The sequence below is a fragment of the Argentina silus genome, assembly GCF_951799395.1.
Source record: "Argentina silus genome assembly, chromosome: 8".
Classification (NCBI taxonomy): Eukaryota; Metazoa; Chordata; class Actinopteri; order Argentiniformes; family Argentinidae; genus Argentina; species Argentina silus.
In genome coordinates this window covers 3,841,245-3,859,690 of record NC_139662.1, presented here as the reverse complement: position 1 = coordinate 3,859,690, position 18,446 = coordinate 3,841,245, and the positions used below count along the sequence as shown (strand labels likewise).

The 18,446-nt window shown below is 41.7% G+C and overlaps 3 protein-coding genes across 4 annotated transcripts; 2 read left to right on the top strand and 1 right to left on the bottom strand.

Annotated features, from left to right (window-relative positions):
- Nucleotides 1-140: 140 nt before the first annotated feature.
- Nucleotides 141-1,839, bottom strand: LOC310807929 (protein kish-B-like). The gene is made up of 3 exons (XM_083674594.1): nucleotides 1,727-1,839; nucleotides 1,241-1,372; nucleotides 141-948 (listed from the first exon to the last, which is right to left on the bottom strand). Exons 1-3 carry the CDS (start codon nucleotides 1,734-1,736, stop codon nucleotides 866-868), a joined length of 225 nt encoding a protein of 74 aa, XP_083530720.1. The 5' UTR covers nucleotides 1,737-1,839; the 3' UTR covers nucleotides 141-865.
- Nucleotides 1,840-2,775: 936 nt separating this feature from the next.
- Nucleotides 2,776-6,725, top strand: LOC310808661 (protein FAM107B). 2 transcript variants are annotated; one of them, XM_083675684.1, is made up of 4 exons: nucleotides 2,776-2,899; nucleotides 5,082-5,226; nucleotides 5,586-5,730; nucleotides 5,881-6,725. In XM_083675684.1, exons 2-4 carry the CDS (start codon nucleotides 5,090-5,092, stop codon nucleotides 5,977-5,979), a joined length of 381 nt encoding a protein of 126 aa, XP_083531810.1. In that variant the 5' UTR covers nucleotides 2,776-2,899; nucleotides 5,082-5,089; the 3' UTR covers nucleotides 5,980-6,725. The 2 variants fall into 2 exon arrangements, with proteins under 2 accessions (XP_083531810.1, XP_083531809.1); XM_083675683.1 differs by lacking the exon at nucleotides 2,776-2,899 and having other exon boundaries at nucleotides 4,630-5,226.
- Nucleotides 6,726-7,627: 902 nt separating this feature from the next.
- On the top strand, nucleotides 7,628-15,697 carry inavaa (innate immunity activator a). Its single transcript, XM_083674427.1, has 10 exons — nucleotides 7,628-7,696; nucleotides 11,675-11,768; nucleotides 11,926-12,059; nucleotides 12,236-12,352; nucleotides 12,487-12,718; nucleotides 12,844-12,897; nucleotides 13,027-13,279; nucleotides 13,427-13,579; nucleotides 13,876-14,590; nucleotides 14,789-15,697. Exons 2-10 carry the CDS (start codon nucleotides 11,714-11,716, stop codon nucleotides 14,879-14,881), a joined length of 1,806 nt encoding a protein of 601 aa, XP_083530553.1. The 5' UTR covers nucleotides 7,628-7,696; nucleotides 11,675-11,713; the 3' UTR covers nucleotides 14,882-15,697.
- Nucleotides 15,698-18,446: the final 2,749 nt, after the last annotated feature.

Here is an 18,446-nt window from a genome sequence, read left to right as displayed (position 1 = left end):
TGGGAAATATCGAGGGGTACTTGGGGAAGTGATTCCCTCTAGTGGCCATAAAAGGTATATAAGATGTAGGGAGAACAGGGCACGTATCAAATTAGCCTTAAAACATTTGGTAATAATAAAACTGGCACATCATTAAAAATCAATGGTTACATTTTATTAATTAGTTTCATGACCACCACTGCTTTTCCCTATATACATCTTAAATATCTTAGAAAACACAACTTTTAATAAAACTTCATCAAGGCAACCTGTGAAAATACTAGCAAATGCAATAAGACATTGGAACTTTTTAACAGATCATGAGCAAGTCACAGTGATTTTTTCCTAAGATAACCTACTCCATCCTTTACTCCTCTGTTAGAATGATGTGCTGTGTTTGTGTTGGTCATGAGTCAGGACTCTTGTCTCCAAAGGCACTTAACTCAAAACAGGATAGTACTCACTCAAGTAAACTGCAATAAAAATAACTACATTGGTCAATAGTTACTTCTCCTAAAAAAAACATTTTGTAAAAACCATGACAACCCTGTTTGAATGCACACAAACAAACACAACCACCCATTTACTTAATAATTGGGACCTATAGGAAGAAACATCACCAATAAGAAGAAACATCACTAATAGAGAGAAACATCTTGTAGTTTGACCTCTGTAGTACCAAACTCATGGCATTCTCATCTGTTGTAACAATGACATTTTTAGAAAGATCAATAAGTGCAGGGTGTGTGCCATTGTAGTTGAGAGCAGACCCCTATTGGAAAAGTATAGTCCTGTCCTCTTCCCTCACCAGTGTCCATTGTTGGTCCTTGAGAACTGAGCAAATCAGTGTCCATGAGGTGTGTCACTGTAAACTAGAGAGGCTGTGTCACTTTATGAAGAGGACATAGAATGCCATTAACATGCAGGACAATGCCACTGCCAGGTGAAGTCTTGTCCCGATCACAGCAGCTAAAAATATTGAAAGGAAAAAAAAGAGAGAATTTCTGAATCAACTGAAAAGCAGGATAGAGCTAAAACAAATATTATTTGTTATATTTCATACAAATGCACAACCCAAATATGCCAATATGTGCAGGTGCATTTAGGTTCTCATTACTGTATGTGTTGGTGACAGGTTCTCTAGTGTAACTATCAAAACTCTAGTTTTGAAAAGTTGACAGGCATTGCTGTCCACTTTATCTTTTGTCCAATAGTGCAAAACACTGTGTAGATATATATACAATATATTGTTCTCATTTACCTTTGTAGAACACTCCCCAGACGCCTCTCTTTTCAGACAGAAACCAGCCCTTTACTCGAGGTATTTTTTTGAGGTATGCACATGTGCAGATGAATAGCAACCCGAACACCAGTAATCCATCGAATGAATACACTGCTCAAAAAGAAAACTGTATGCATTAATATAGATGTCATAACTATAGCTGCCTGTCTCATTCAGGACATTAGTTTTGCTACTAGTTTTGCTACTGCAATTAGTTTAACATTAACAGCAAACTCAGCTTATTTCTTTAGTGTTAACTATGTCTCCATCAAAAATCAACAACTCTTGATTGCTGGCTATATCTAGATTATATAGTTGTGAGGAGCCACGTCTACTTCATCATAACCTGGCATGCTAGCTAACGTTAGCTAGCAAGCAAGAAACTTCCTAGTAGCAAATGTTAGTAGCTAGCTAATGTGAAAAGTAATTTTATTTTCACTTAACTACAGAATGAGTATTTCATACCGTTTGTCATTGTCAACGTTGACAACTAAGTTATCAGTGTGCTGTTTTCCTGTCCAAATAGACTTGACAGCATGAAACAGGTCGATAAGTTGCACACGACAGACAGATTGGAATGCTGCAGTGAAGATCAATCGAGTACCGAGGAATGACGTCACTTCTGGGTCTACACGACGATGTTAATGTTATATTATATATATTATACGTGCTGTGAGGACTCGGACACACAGTAATCACCTCCTATTGAGAACGATCAGATTTCAGATTCACCTTCAAAATGTAATTCCACAAGGCCTAAATTCATCCACTTTTTTGAAAAGCCTGTGCAGTCCATAACACAGCTGCTCAGACAATAATTACACAGACCTGCTATGATAGAGCTGTCGGGGAAAGTGAAGTTGAGTATGTGCCTTTAAAAGAGTGGTTTAATTTAAGTATGTCCATGAAGGCTACAATATTTCTAACTTCCAAAGCAGACAGTAGTGACAGTTGTGATGAAGGTAAACATAGGCTGGTCACAAACTACTGAAAGTACTAATTTTATTTTACAGGCCTCAATTTCCTCTTTTAAATTATGTGAAATTAGTGAATTTCAGTGAATGTGTTAAAGTATCTATCTACTTCTTCTTTAGATTGATAAGGTATTATATTAGTTTGTAATAAGGTCAAAGATATATTAGACATGATGGTATCGGAGCTACTGAAAATTACTTCACACCACTTATGTGCTCATTTTCTTAAAAGCATGAATGCCACATCCTTAGTAATGTTGTCTGACTAGACCGAATTAAAGAGCTCAGCGAACGAGGCATAGACTCTAAAGCTGCTGATGGGAGTGCCATGTTAGCTTGGTTAAAAGCAGCATTGATGTCGACGACAATTAGCTAATCTTGCATCCACTGCCCGGGGGATTGTTGTGGGTTAATCTTGAAAGGCATGAAGAGATTTCAGGGGATGTCTACTATCACTGTTGACAACAGCTCATTGAAGGCTACATTCTCCTCATCAACAGCACTATGTTGGACTTGGGCGCTGCAAAGAGACAGACAACTGTATGCATAGAGGTGTGTTGCTTTTGACAGTGGACTATTGAATGAGACAGAGGCACTGTACTGTAGCTGGATAGAATCTGGGGAACCTGGCCACCCTGCCATGGAGGGGTCATACGCAAAGAAAGTGAGTTTCACAGGCTGTTTACTATCATCTTAAAGTCTGTCTGGTGACTGAACTGTCACAGTCTGGTTGCCACCTGTCAGAGTGGGTTGTGGTGATAGGTGATTCTGGTCAACACAGTAGAGTATCTGATCTGTGAGTGATCTTTAATGATTGGATTCAAATAAATTATTGGTCCTATCTGGCATTGATTTCTGTTTTTTAGATCTTTGAGGGTTGAATTGGAGGCTGAGCAACAACTGAACTGTACCTGCTATATCAGTACAGTAGCACACTGCACTCACGGGATGAAACACTGTAGAATGACCTAGAAGATTAGAGTAATCTGCAGACACAATTGTTGACTCTTCTTCAGTTATAAACATATTAGTCTATAGAGACCTCAGTACCTGGGAAGGTATTGTGGCTTTGAATGGAATGTGTGACTAACATGTTTATATGTTTCTTTTTCAATAAAGAGAAAGTTGTTTAGTTCCATTTAGATTAATCTATCAATTGGGTGTCTATAATTTGTTCAGCATTGCAATTGTGAATGTATTAAAACCTACATTGCATGATCATTTTGATGTTCAGCTCAATCAATGGTACTTTAGATCAACCAACTGATGTGACCACTGTGGCCTCTAGGTGGCTAAATTGGTGCTGTAAATCAGGTGATCTGAACGTGGCAAGGGGAGAATGGCCCCCTTGATGTATTTAACCATATAATGATGACCTAATGATAAAAAAAATATACATTTGATACAATAATCCAATCTGTCATATTTGTTGTGATTCAGCACAATGAAATAAATTGTATAGAGGAGTCCACAACATCAAAAGATCCTGTTAAGTGAGTGTCGGTGTATGAGGAGTTGGGGAGAAAAGAGACACCAGGAGATCAGATTGGTCCAGTCTGGCTGGCACTTGTCCTGTCCCTGGCTGTACCCCTGGCTCTGGCTAAAAGTGTGGCACTCAGCAGCAGAGATCAGAGTCACCTTATTTATTCTCAATTCCAGGTAAACACCCTGCATGAGGCCTGCACTAGGACACCTGGAGGCTTATACAGGTTCCAGAGATAGCAGATCGTTCCTGGAATCATAGAGAGTCTATACAGATCTTATAAGATAAACAAAGAGTGAGACATGCAAACATAATCCAACTAGTTGACCTGCAATGTTTTTTTTGCCTTTGACTTTGTCTGTGAGACTATACTCTCTATAGAGAGCATAGAGTGCAGTCTACCATCTGTTCCCTGTTTAATATGATACTATTCATTTCTTCTCAGAGTTTGGTTATCTGATTTCAACTGGGAGTGGCATAGGCATCTGCTCTAACTGTAGCTGAATGAGGAGACAGTCTGTTTAGACAATGTGTGTCCCTTACTAGCTGTGGCAGCTAATTCAACACCTTAGTTTGAGATTTGCTATCACCAACAGTATAATAAAAAAAACATGTATTGTTATTTATTACGCTCTCTCCTTTTATTTGTTCATTTTTCCATCCTCTAGTTGCTATTATTATGTTGACATTGACTATGCTTTGGTGACTAGGTCAGGAATGACCTGAGGAAACCTTGACTGTACAGCCAAATAGATGATAAGACTCTTAAAGCTTGCGTAATTATACCCTCAATCCAGTGGGGTGAAAAAGCAGACCAATTATAGTAACACAGGAAGATTCTATCGCACGTCATATCTTTTGATTTAGAAATGTTCTTATTCACTATCCATCTGTGGTGCAGATGTGTGATAACTTACTCATCATAGACCCTAGTGCAGTATACTAGACCCTAGTGTTATACAGGCTACTCTTCTATTCAGGCCTACCCTGAGCTTTGTACCAGTGTTTGAGTTAACAGGGCATATCCCCCTTTTCCTCTTGCACCTTTTGGGAAAATCTCAGCGGCCAGGATTTCGACACCACAGAAAAGGTACTCCTTTTTGTAGCCACTTTTGTACATTATATACTGCTTAATCATTAGTTTACTTTCAAATAGGACCAATACATTTAATTTCATTGAGGACATTGTTTAATGTCACTGATTTGGGCCAATTTTTAGATAAAAAACTATTTACCAACAAAGTGGTAAGTTAATCAACACGTCTCAAGTAGGGCCTGCAGAACAACTAAAACTAGTTGAATTCACAAATTATATGATCAAAGATTTTATCTGAAAATAAATGTACCTTTTTCTCTCCATTAGAGAACTATATGTGTCACTCTCCCCTGTCCCGCCAATCCACAGAGTGTAGTGAGGAGGTCACCCAACCCAGAAAACTGAACGGCTCCACTGTGGAGAGCCCTAGCCACCAGGACCTGCACCGGGAACTGCTGCTCAGCTACAAAAGGTCGGTACAAAAGTCTTGTAAACAGGGGCGTTCAGTAGTGTAGCACACTAAGGCGTATACCATATCATCGCAAGGTCATCCCTCCTCTCTCTCACCCATCATTCCTGTCAATCTCTACTATCTCTATCCCAATAAAACAGAAATGCCCTAAAACATATATTTAAAAAAAAAAAGTATTGTAAACAGAATCATTTATAAAGACTATGTAAAATGATTTACTCTATGGTTATCAAACATAATGCCATTACAGTTGACATGACACACATTTTGGAATGGGGATTATTACTGTAAGCGTAGGGTGAGTGTGTGTATGTGTATGAGCAGGTGTGTGACTGAGCCCAGTTGTTGTGACCCCACAGAGGCCTGGTGCTGGAGGAGAAGCCAGAGCTGCAGCGGGTCCTGGAGCAGCGGAGGCTGGAGCAGCACAGAGAGCAGGAGCTGGCCCTGCGGCCCCCCTCCGATCTGGAGACAGAGCTCCGCAAGAGGCAGCAGAGACTGGAACAGGTAAAGACTCAATGTACTGTATACATAAAGTATACATACACAAAGGGAAGAGAATTAAATAAAAGTAATTATTCTGTAAATCACAGTAAGGTTAACAGAATTTGACCCTGTCTTTTCTTCTTCTTCTAACGCCACTGGTATGTTTTTTAGTATGAGCAGGAAGAGATCAAGCGACGAGAGGACCAGGAGAAGGTCCCAGAGTTTGTCCGTGTGAGGGAGAATCTGCGTCGTACACCGGTGTCTGAGTAGTGAGGGTCACAAACTCTCACCCCCCCCCCCCCCCCCCCCTTCGCAGCCTCTTTCACCACAGTGGCCCTATCCTTCCATATCCCACACAATCAACTTTACTGCAGCAAGTGGTTGAAAGACAAACAACTCCACTATGTGCATCCCTTGCTGGACGGTCTTTACAGTGATAAAAAGTAAACTGTAAAATATGTGTATGTTATGCAATATTGTAGAAAATGTTTAGGAAAACTGGTCATACATCCTTAGAAAATGTTAATGGAATAGTTCGCATTATTAATTATGTTTATGGCATCCTCTCAAAGAATTATATCCGTTATTCATAAGTGATCTTTTTCTATGTTTGTTTTTTTTTCATTTAGAAAAACATGTTTTTGTTTCCAAGAGCAGTTACAGCCATGTATTGGTGTACAACTGTATGCAGTGTCATATTTTTAATATGCAGAGGCTATAAATACTAAGAGCAAACCAACAGTACTCTAGTACTGGACATAATAGGCATTATTTAATAATAACGAAAGAAGACCTAATCCTCTTCCCAGTGCACTTATTTCTGTTCTCAGTATCACTCAATATGGTATGGGATTGTTTTAAACAGAGACATTCTAAACAGAGCTTGTCTCTTATCAATCTCTTATCAAAAAACCCTGATCAGCTATTTTGTAAATTTGACAGTATGATCTGAAACCCTATCCGTTTAAGTTTCTTTCTTTCTTTGTATGTGTGTTGTTGTCTTTTTGTAGTTTCTTTTTTTAGTAGGCTAATGTGTTTATGAAAATAAAGATGTCCATGATTTCCAGAGATTCTCTTTTTAGAATACATTGTAGTAGGCCTATAGAGATAATTCGACTGTGAGAATCGATTTGCAAGCAGCTCTGTGGTTAACCCCTGCACACAACAGTTCCCCAAGGGCTCACTAGCGGTCTTTCACATGGATATGGGACTTTGTTTAATTAGCTGATCTTTTCATTCCATCACGGGATGAGAAAAGAAAGCTGACCATCTGGAGGGTGCTCTCCTGGTCCGGGCAGTGAAGAGATGCCTACAGGTCTGGTCAAGATGCTAAAGTGGCCTCTCCTATGGATGATTCAAAGATATTCTGCAATCCAGTGATCACTATTGCAAAAAGGTGATATTTTAGATACGTTACGCATCAAATGCTATAATTTAAGCCTATTAAGCTATACTGCTGGGATTCTGAGAAGCTGTTCGTCACTTCTTGGACTGGCCTACCAGCCAGCTGTCCCAAGCACTCGCCATCTCCCCAAACTTTGTTTCTCTCGGGCTATTCTTCTATATCCCCCTTTCACACTAATAATGCCGCCTTGGCCCCCCCTCGGTGAGTCGTGTGCTGTGTCAATGGGGCAGAGCGTGTCTGGAAAAAAGTATTGTCGGGCGAAAACGTCCCATGCAAATATGTGGCTCTTCCCAAATTATGTTTATTTTCTTAACTTATTTTTCAAAATATCTTTACAAAACGTCACAATTCACCTAAACGCACAGAATTTGTGTTTGATTTAAGAAGAATTTTGTTTAAAAGAACTACTCCTCAACTCAAGTAATCAACCCCTCTTTTTCTTGGGAGAATGGTATGAGCCGACGACAGATGTCCCACCACGAAACGCCCCCAATGTCCATCATCACATCTGACTTCAGAGACTCTCCTCTTTAAGTTTCAACGAGATGCTTTTAACTTAAGAGGACTCACCAACGCACAAAGGTAAGAAAATGCATTTGAATTAAAAAAATAAAATAAAATAAAAAGTGTTACAGGACGCCTTACTAAATGTAACATTCGCGTTATTGTTACAGCGAAACAACAGAGGGCAGAAAGTATCCGCTGAATGTATCAACTTCTCAGCAGAGCAACACTAGTATCTGATGTGAATGTCAGCGATTCTCGAGGATGTGTTACCTTAGTAGTTTTTTTTTGTTGAATGAACACACAACTCAAATACAATTGGCTAAGCCCAAGTTTTCAACACAGATGTATCTTGATTTTATGGTGTCTTTATTCCAGAGTGTCCCTATGACATGTTTTAGTCACAGTTCCATCAGATGAGTATCATCATCAATATGATTAAATGTCACTATACAAACCCCTAACCCAGAATAAAAAATACTACAATATGTGTTTAGTTTACACACAAGTCAATCCAATCATACAATTAATTTATCTTGCCACTTGCCACAGCTATTTAGTTAACACTTAACACAGGAAATGGGACAAAAGGGGCTAATGGTCTACACATAAGATATGTGTTTCTGTGTAAAAGGAGTAAACATACTGATTGATGGTCAGTTGTTTGCATCAATTGTCACCAAACAAAAAAGTTCTCAGTTTTATGTTGACTTAGACTATCAGCCCCTGCTGATGCCATTGAAAGCACCTGAGTGTTGTTGAAAATGGAATTAATTCACGAGGGGAACCCTGGTGAGTCCAGGGGCAAATTGAATGCTGCTATTAAGTTCACTCTCAGAACCTGGTTCCTGTTGGTTCCCCTCCATTTCCACCACTGGTGCTACCGTTCCTTTTATCTGTTGGTGACAAACACATGGATTGACATTGGGTGAGTAAATACAAATTGTGCAGACCAAGAATCACATCCTGCTAAATTGCAGTGGTCTTGAAGACTGAAGGTTCAAATAGCATGTGTCTTGATCTTAGAGAACAATGGAGCATCTCTTCTTTCCCTCTTTATTTATGTTGTCTATGGGCTGTAACAGAGCTTATGTGTCTGGCTAACATATGGCCTCTACTACCGGGGATGACTGAGAGTAGGCTGGTGTCGCTCATTGTCTCTACTGGAAAACTAAGGCACTAATGTTACAGTTGTTCTGAATGAAAGTTGTCAAAGGAAACACGTTGCTACTATCAGGGGTTAGCATGCATTGGAGTTTAAGAAGAATGTTTATTGTTACACTGATTAATTTCCTCCATGCCATTGTTTCAGATGTTCATCCCCTATCAGGCCCATTGTTTGCTACTGTGTTCATGAGTTTATGTTTGAGTACAGTATTTTGGTTCTGGATGATGAAAGAAAGGTTTTTCCCTCTCTCTCTCTCTCTCTCCCTGTGCTCCCCCACATTGAATCCCTTTCCCCCAGCAGCCCATGCTGTATACAGAATGGATCAATTTTGCTGAATGGATTTTGGCTCCTCGTCAGACTCTGCAATAAGGCATACTGTAAAGTCGTTTGGTTTCTTCCATAGTATCAGCATTCACTTGAGAATCTTAATTACAGGCTTCACATTCAGGTCTTGGTTTGGTTTCAGGCATCCCTCACTGTTTCCTAGGCTAGCCCCCGTTGGTAGTTCCAGGCCCGACCACAGTGGTAATGAGTATGGTGGTGGCTACATTCCAGGAGATCACAACTCCTAAGGCTCATGGGAAAGGGTGGTGGGGAAGTCTGGGAGACAGTCAATCCACATCATAATCTCCTGCTATAAACACCCATTTCCGTAGATGTTACATTTTCACGGTACAGCGAACTGTGAGGATGGGTGTAACAGTCAGCTGCTATCCTGACCAGTCCTGTGATGGCGTTTGTCATGATCACAGAAGATTTTGCTGTAATTAGGTTGTTTTGATGACAGCAATTAAGTCATAGTCTGTTGGGTGGAGCTTAAGGTAACAGTAGTATTTCTCCAAGAAATCGATTCCTGACTTAATGGTGTGATTTATAGATTTTTGCCCATCCTTAACACTCATATGAGTATGATGACTAAATACTATGGCTAATGATGTCTATGTCTAGCCATAAGGCTACAATTTATTGAACAGTCTGCTGTTTTACCCCAACCCACCCACCCACCAAGCAGCCCTCTGACCACAGACATTGTGAAAGTCTATAGAGAGTTATGGAGTGTAAGTGGGCAAACACCACACTACGCTGCCTGTCTCTGATTACCAGGCTGAATTCCTGTTGCCGTCCCAGTTTTATATTGCAGTTCCCTATGAAGGCCCCAACCCACCTCACCCACTCAGCCCTGTTCCTTTCTCTCCCTGAGAGGGGGTCCTGTTGCCTGTCTCACTGTTGGCCCAATGTTCCTGGGATAAAGCTAGAGGTGTCAGCAGATATTGTACCCATAGCAGATTACCCAGACTGGTGGGTGGATACAGGGCCTTTGTTGCTGTGTATTCAGTAAGCGGTGGTGCACAGTAGAGCATGCTGTTCCTCATTGTCCTACTGTGTGCTCAAAGCTGCATCAGTTCACATGAGTTACTGTCCTGAATGGGCAGAGCCCGTGTGATCAACACAATAACATCCTGTCAAGAGTTGCTCATGCGGACGGGCTGTGTCCTCCCCGTCACTCGGAAAAGGCCTGATACCCATCTCTAAACATACTGCATTAGATAGGACCAGTGGATTATAGGGCCTTGTTAATCTATAGCAGCTAAAGCTACATGACCCAGTGCGGAGAAGTGTGTGTGTGTGTGTGTGTGTGTGTGTGTGTGTGTGTGTGTGTGTGTGTGTGTGTGTGTGTGTGTGTGTGTGTGTAGTGTGTTCTCAGAAGTATGGATCCATTGTCTGTAACTTTAATTCCGTAGACACATTGAAGTTGTGTTTTTACACACAGAAACCCAAGCATATGAGCAGTCACAATAGTTATATCCAGTCTAAGAGTTGTTATTTCCTGTGTGGCAGTGGTGTATGTTGACCTGTTACAAGGGACGGTAATGATATCTTCTAATCTCGTTAGTGGCCATAAAGAAGTCCTTTGTGATCTGCTGTTTTAGGAGAGCCTTGACTGATGACAGACATGTGAGAATGAAAACAAAAAGTAATGCACCAAAAACTGACTAAATAAAGATCTCTCTTATCCTTTTATCCTTTGATGACATTTTCAACGGTTACTCAACTCAAACCATGTCACATATAGATACTCTCTGTCATTCAGCTTCTACTTATTCTCCTTATGAAACTCAAACAGGATATCCATGCTGCCATTCTGCTTATTAACTTTATAAGTAACTTTTAGACTCTTGGCTTAAATATAATATATTAAGTATTTCAACTTAAAGTCCAAAAATGATGTAGAAATGTCAGACATTGATATGAAAAGGGATGGATATACAACATTAATTTTGCCTTCTAGTTTGTGAGTGTGTATGTGTATAGTGAATCATTGGTTGTCTTATGTGAGCTGACGCTGCAGAGACAAGCCCAGCATTGAGACATTCTTCCACTTCAAAGCCCTGGAGGGTTTCAGGACACTGGTTGAATGGGACCTCTGGAAGGGGTGTGAGGGGGGAACAGGTGCAGTCCATGAGAGGGGGTAATTCCTGCAGCCATCTGCTTTCTTTTGGGGGTTCCGTCTCTTTAAACGCCCTCTGACACGCCTCATGGCGACACACTCTCCCGGCCAGCCGCAGTGTGCCCCGTCTCCATGACGCCCTGTTTCAGATTAACCCCCGCACATGTGCCGAGTCAAGTGTGGGGCTGCTGCCTTTGTGATGAGAGCATGGGAGGGGTAACATTAGTTGGTTAGGGGAGCAGTGGAAAATAGACATTCAGCATGTATTCACTATTGTTGAGGAGAAGAGTAGCATCAGGATTTGTAACTCAGATTGTGTGTATATTGTCTGACATGTGATTGCATATATGATTGGCACTTTCTTCAGTGATCTGAACAGAAAATAAAGAAAAAAAGTAATGATATTTACTCATCTCACTCAATTATTTCCCTCCAATAGCTTTTGTTCTAACACTGTGAAGAAGTCCTCACAACAGCCATGGAGAGTAAAGAGGAGATCAGTGACACTGACAGTGGGATCATTCTGCACTCTGGTAAGACCTTAGCCCTCAATTTGAATGCAGTTGTAGTTGCATAATACAAAACGTAAGAGGTCAATTCAGGAGGTTAAAGTTGAATAAGCTCTACTCTTTAGTATGGCCTGTGTTCTGAAAAGTACATTTGATATAATCTTCTGTGTGTGTGTTACAGGTCCAGATAGCCCAACATCCCCCATCAAGGACCTGACCACACACACCAGGGCCATGAAGCTGAAGCACCAGTCTCTGGAGGACCGTTTGGAGCTGTGTCTGCTGGAGCTCAAGAAGCTCTGCATCAGAGAGGCGGTAAGTGACACTATGGGGCTTTCACAAGCGCAACCCCCCATATCATATTTATATGAATGATCTGCAAAGAAAGAGGTCAGAGGGCATTTTTGTCAAGCTTCTCTTTCAGCATTAATCTAATCAATTAAACAGGGTTGTTCCTTCAAGTTTATCTCTTGACTCTATTACTTTTACAGGAACTGACAGGCAAACTGTCCTCAGATTACCCTTTAATGCCTGAAGAGAAGCCTCCTCGTGTTCGCCGGCGAATAGGAGCTGCCTTCAAGCTGGACCTGATCCACCAGAATGGAGAGGTACCAAGCTTTTCCTCCCCATATACACAAAAAAAGACAGAAAGACTTGACCACAGAATATTTACCCACTCAAGCCGAGCACAATCAGGAGTTCCATTTTGTCTAAGATAAAACTCCTTCTTTCTCCCCCTTAGGATTCAGAGTGGCACTCTCTTGAGGCAGACCTGGCCTTGCAGCTACAGATTTACGAGGCAGCCCGTAGACTCTCCGTGGAGGAGCACCTGAGCAAGTCAGTGAAGAAGAGCCGACTGCAGCAATGCAAGCGGGAGGAGAGGAAAGTGAAGGATCTGCAGGAGGTAGTGTTTCAGCACAGGATCAAACATGAGTGTGCCTCACCAAGGACCAACACCAAAGCCAACCATAGAGGTGAGTGCTGTTGCTGCCCCCCTCAGGCTACTTTATGTTCTGCAGGGAGCTCATATGCTCATCCAGTTAGATGGAGATTGGATGGATTAAGCACTAAAGGTTTTTGTTTCTGCTTCTGTCCCCAGATCTGTGCATGTCTGACGATAGCTCCCTGTCTGACACAGTGGCCCTGGATGATGGTAAGTGGAGCTGCAACTGCCTGTCAACAACTTTCTGTGGAAATGGGAATTCAATAGCTATGTAAATAAGACCCCAACAGTTTTGACTTTGATCTCACATTCTCTCTATTGCGTTTCTTCTCTCCACAGACGTAGACTCCAGCCCCCTCTCTCCACCAGCCTTGGGCTCCCCTTCTGCAGATCCTCTCCAGTCATCATCAAGCTCCTTGCAGTCCTCCCAGGGCAGTCTCCAGCAGTCTCTCTCTGCCCAGACCATGGGCTCCAGCTCCAGCGTGGAGTATGAGCGCTCTCCCATTCAGAACTCCCCCTGGAGAGAGTCCAGTCTGGACCAGCCCTACCAGAAGCTCAACAAACCCCTCTCTGCCTGCAGCAGCAGGTCCAGGTAAGAAACCCACTGACCAAGTAAATATGGAGGGCCTAACTTGAACATGACATCATTTACACAATGATTGATTGTTTGTGTATTGTTGATGGTATTATATTATATATCCAGTTCAGTTGTCTAACTGCAATACTTCTGTGTGAGCAGCAGTCCAGTAGGAACCCCAGTGTGTGGAGACAGCCGTGCTCTCCCCTTCCAGTTCCCCTCTATCAAGAATCTGGCTCTGCGCCATGCTCAATCCAACAGCGCCCCCTCCACCCCAGAGCTGCATGTGCGCCGCCAGTACTCTCAGTCCTTCAGGTAAGGTTTCAGAATGTCACTGCCGTAACAGCACGTCAATTGTGACGCCTCGTGTTCACAGCATGCAGCTTTGAAGGAAGCCTTTTTTAAATAGTCAGTTTGGTGCTTTTATGTGCCATGAGTGTGTGTGTCAAATAAATGAGCATTTCATACTTTTGTTATTGTGTCAAAAATATTTTATTTAACATTGCTACATATAAATATGATCTTGTTTTTAAACATGATCTAATGTATTGAACAGATCTAAGGGTAAACGTTTCTCTGACTTTTTCTCTCCCTGTTATTTCCTCCATCAGGCTTCCCAAAAGTAACCCTGCTCATGACCTGGAGAGATTTAGCTCTGATCAGAGCCGTGGGCGAGCCATGTTGCCAAGATGCCGAGTGGCAGAGTTCATGGTGAAGTCACCAGAGTACTCCCCCCAGTGCCTGTACCAGTCAAGCTCTGATGACAGCAGCTCGGAACACTCTGTCCCCTCCTACACCAGCTCCCCCAGCAGAGAGGGCCCCACAGAGATACCTAAACTCTGCCCACCTCCGTATGGCTACCATTTTGGTGCCCAAAACAAAGGGCCCTCAGCGTTCAACAACAACAACAACAACCACCACAGCATGTACAAGAACAACCAACACAAATCTTCCCAGAGCTTCTGCAGGGGCTTGGCAGAGGAACGCCTCTGCTCTCCACAGGACCTGGACATGGGGAAACTCTACCTGTCTCCCCCTCCACCTGTGACCCAGGCACCACAGCAGAGACACTGGCCAGAGGGGCTGTCCTCCCCTACAAGAGTTCTGAAGCCCCCGCCCCCCTACAACAGGCTGGTCCGTACGCCCTCGCTGAGGGAGTATCCAAACCATGCCACCCGGGTGCTGCCCAGGGAGCTGGTGTCAGAGGAGCTCAAGTCCTGGCATCAGCGAAACCAGCTCCAAAAGGCAGGCCCGTGCTTCCTAGAACGCCATGGGTCTTTCAGAGTGAAGAGCCCCACCTCCCCTCACCCCCCCCCCTATAAAGAGGTTAGAATGCCTGCACTCATTACCACAACACATATTCACAACACATATTCCTCAGTAAGACTTGTTTGCAGATATTCCACAGAGATACATAAATTACACTTTTGTTGTACAAGACTGACATTTTGGAATCAACGTTTCAAATAAATACCCACAAAGGTATTACACTGGCTGACTGAAATATGTTGTTGTGTTTTCCAGGGTCCCCAGAAGGTGATCCTTCAGAGGGCTCCAGATGGAACTCCAGTGCAGTGGTTTATTGAAGAGGACTCTGAGATAGTGAGTCAGGTGTAATATGAGGAATCCTCTTTATTTATGTCTGTATTTATTGAGTCAATGGACTCTCTGTGAGATTGTATGTCCTGGAGGAGGGACACTGTGCTTGATAGAATGCAGAAAACCTTGGACCCATGGGTACCATGTTAAGCACATCTACTACTTGTGACCTATTGTATTTAATGCTTTCTATGAAGCAAGTTTTACTTGGCAGTATGCCAGTTTATTTATTTCAAAAGAAAGCATATTTTTCTTTGTTATCTATTTCGGGTGAGTTAAGTAGATTATTTTCTACAGGATGAATATGATATGTTTTTGTAACAAGTTTAATAAATTTGTCACTGTCTATAACATTTCAATAAGTATTTACTGTAGTTCTAAGAATCTCTTTGTGTCTGGCACACATTTTGCACAACAGGTTGACCTAGTTTCCAAATAAAGTTACAGCATTCCTAATATAATCCTTCTATCTATTACCCTATCTAAATATATCTATTACCTGTTTCCTTTATCAGTATAGGCAGAAAGTAACTATCACTGAAACTAGCTTTTGGAAATAGCATTAGAAAATGTTAGAATATTGATGTTTCTCTTTTTAAGTATAACAGCTGTAGAACAATAACAATGACATGAAATAAGATGAATGTTAACCTTACAATTATTTCATATTAACCTAAGATGCCTTTATTTTTAAGTGGTTTGAAGCATGATTGTTTTTGTGTTTTGGATGTTCTCACTGCATTGTGGTCTTGTTGTGGTACTACTAACCAAGTGATTGTATCAGTTTTGATATTGTTTGTATATTTATAATAAAAGGTTTTATATTTGATTGTTTTTCAGGCTTGAAGCAGGTTACTGTATGCAAAATGAATTTATGACATCACCATATCACGAATGCTGTGCAATATTTACAATATTTTGACAAACTACCACATGCAGTTAAAAAGGTGCACATCCAACATAACATACATTGTGCAACTGATGCAAGTTTAAACGAAAAAATCACAAATGCTAGTGAGATTGTTAAATCATTACAAGCATTACAGCATTTTTAAAATGGATTGATCACAGAAAACAGATATAACTTATCCTTTAGGAGACAAAGAATGATTGTTGGATGAAGCTGTTCAATGACTAAATGCTATGTTTAGAACCAGGAACTGCTGTGTCTGTCGTCTTCAGAATGTTCTTGTGGTTGAGTTCTTGTCAAAAAGCCATACAGATTCCATAGGAAGACAGAAAACACTATTAAACAGCCAAGCAGGAGGAGGTACATGCAGAGAAGAAGCCAGCGACGGTGGTACAGCCAATGTGCCAGAGGGTGATGTCTACACATCGGGCCACAACTAGAGAGAGGAGGTGGAGAAAATCACGTTCAAATCTTTCTTAAATGAAAACATGTCATATCACAATATAATTGACTACTGAACTGTAAAGAATGAAGATTCACTGTAAGTGGCTTACGGTCCCATTGCAAATTGGTTCCAGTATGTGATATTTTTCTCTCTGTTCTCTTTTTTCTTCTCCAGTACTAATTTGCTGAGAGTGACCAGAGGGGAACTGCAAATACACACATATCATCAAGATACATTAGGACAAACAAGAGACCAAAACTAAGAAGCAAAACCATAGGCTTATAATGCACAGTATGAAAACATACCGAACAAGCCTGATATTGTACCCCTGAACATGGTGTAAAGCTGAGGGTATGATTCCAAGGTCATTACTCCATAGCATGTAATACCTGTTGCTCTGTATCTTTTTGATGACCTTCTCATATGGCTCATGTGTGGGACGGCCAGAGGTGGAGATGAGAGAGGGGTCCTGTGACAACTGGATAACAGCAGCTCCTGGCTTGATGCCACCTGCAGCTACAGTTGGTCTTGAGTCAGAAAAAAAGAAGAAGAAAGAAGAAGAGTTAGATTACTTTATTGTCCATGACGGTCAAGTGCCTTGCTCAGCAGTGGTAAGCCCCTTAGGAACACACAGGACAGTAATGGATGGTTTATATGGCTGTAAAATTACCTGCCATCCTGTGAGGTGAAATGTCTCGTCTTGATCATGATTGAACTATTGGACTTTGAGCTCTGAGTCTGTAATGGGGACGGGGTTGAGAGTGCTGTCTTCTTGCTTGGCCCCTCTTCTAGGGTTGTCTGTTTCTTTGAGTCTCTTTCCTTTTTTCTCTTTTCCTAACGCAAAAGAGACATTACTGCATCCTACTATAGAATGTGGTGTGTAACTTATGAGAGAAAGCATAGAACTTAACAGACCTGGGATTGTTTGGAGATAACTGATATGCTGACCCTACGACGACCATGATGCTAGAAAAGAGTCAAATATTTGTTTTAAATGTATAAAGACAATTAAAGACAGATGAGTGTCAGGAGGAAGATTGAAGGCAAAAATATATTAAGACAATAACATATGGGCCGGTTTCCCAGACATAGGTTAAGACTAATCCTAGACTAAAAGGCATCTTCAATGGAGATTCTCCATTGGAAGTGTGATTTAGTCCAGGACTAGCCTTAGTCTTTGTTCAGGAAACAGCCCCTATATTGTGTATATATTCAATTTCATCTAAATCAAAGCAGAGGCGTGTTTTTACCTGCTGAGGGGTTTTATGGACCTTCTGCCGAATCTCGCTTTCATCTGCAACTAGAGACCCATCAGTCAAATAAAAGCATCAGCATTACACACGCCAACCAGAGCATGTTCATGTACAGTAGACTTGCCTCTGGGGTCAATGAAGACACGGCGGGTGCTCTTCTGGATCCGGTCCCTCGTCTCTTCCAGCTCAGCGTTGTCCCTGTCATGACGCCTCTGCAGGTTCTCAACATGTTCCACCATCAGCTCCACTGCTCGGCTCACTCGTGCCTCCTATAACAAACAATTCATCCACAGTTTAGCTGAGTATGTGTGCTGTGCTCTCATGGTAGAGTATACATTCAGGCAGTCAATTTAATAAACAGCATCAAGGAATAGCAAGGAATTTGTTCTACTCTATTCTCATAGTTTATTCTTTGACTTTGGCCATAGATGTTGCCGGCAAGGGGGTCCTGTGATGTATACCTGATGCACAGCTCCTAGCACCTCTGCTGTGTTGAAGATCCGTTCCACAGTACCCTCAAGGATGTCCAGGCAGAGCTCCAGTCTCTGGAGGATCTGATGGCGCTTACTGTCCAGACAGAGAACCTTTAGAGTCTGAAAACACACACAGGAACAGGTTAAAACTCCGTTACAGCTTGTAAACTTTTGGCGCAGTGTAATACTGTAGGCAATACAAAAAATGGTCAAACCCAACTCTGAAAAAAGAACATTTTAAGTGGTGCTGTAGATCAATCATCATCGTCCTGGCCACCATATATCCTTCTGAACACAGCATGCCATCCATTGTTACGTCACTATTCATAAAATTCACAGAGACTTGTGGGTTGCAGGAGAAAGTGTTGAGTTAGGCAAATCCAAGAACAATCCCCACTACAGCTGGCCCTGTAGCAGCCTACCACAGGGGAGCCTGGTGGAGGTAGAAATCAGAGGTCTCATTGTAATGCATGGAATGGAATGAGGAATGGTATTGAGGATA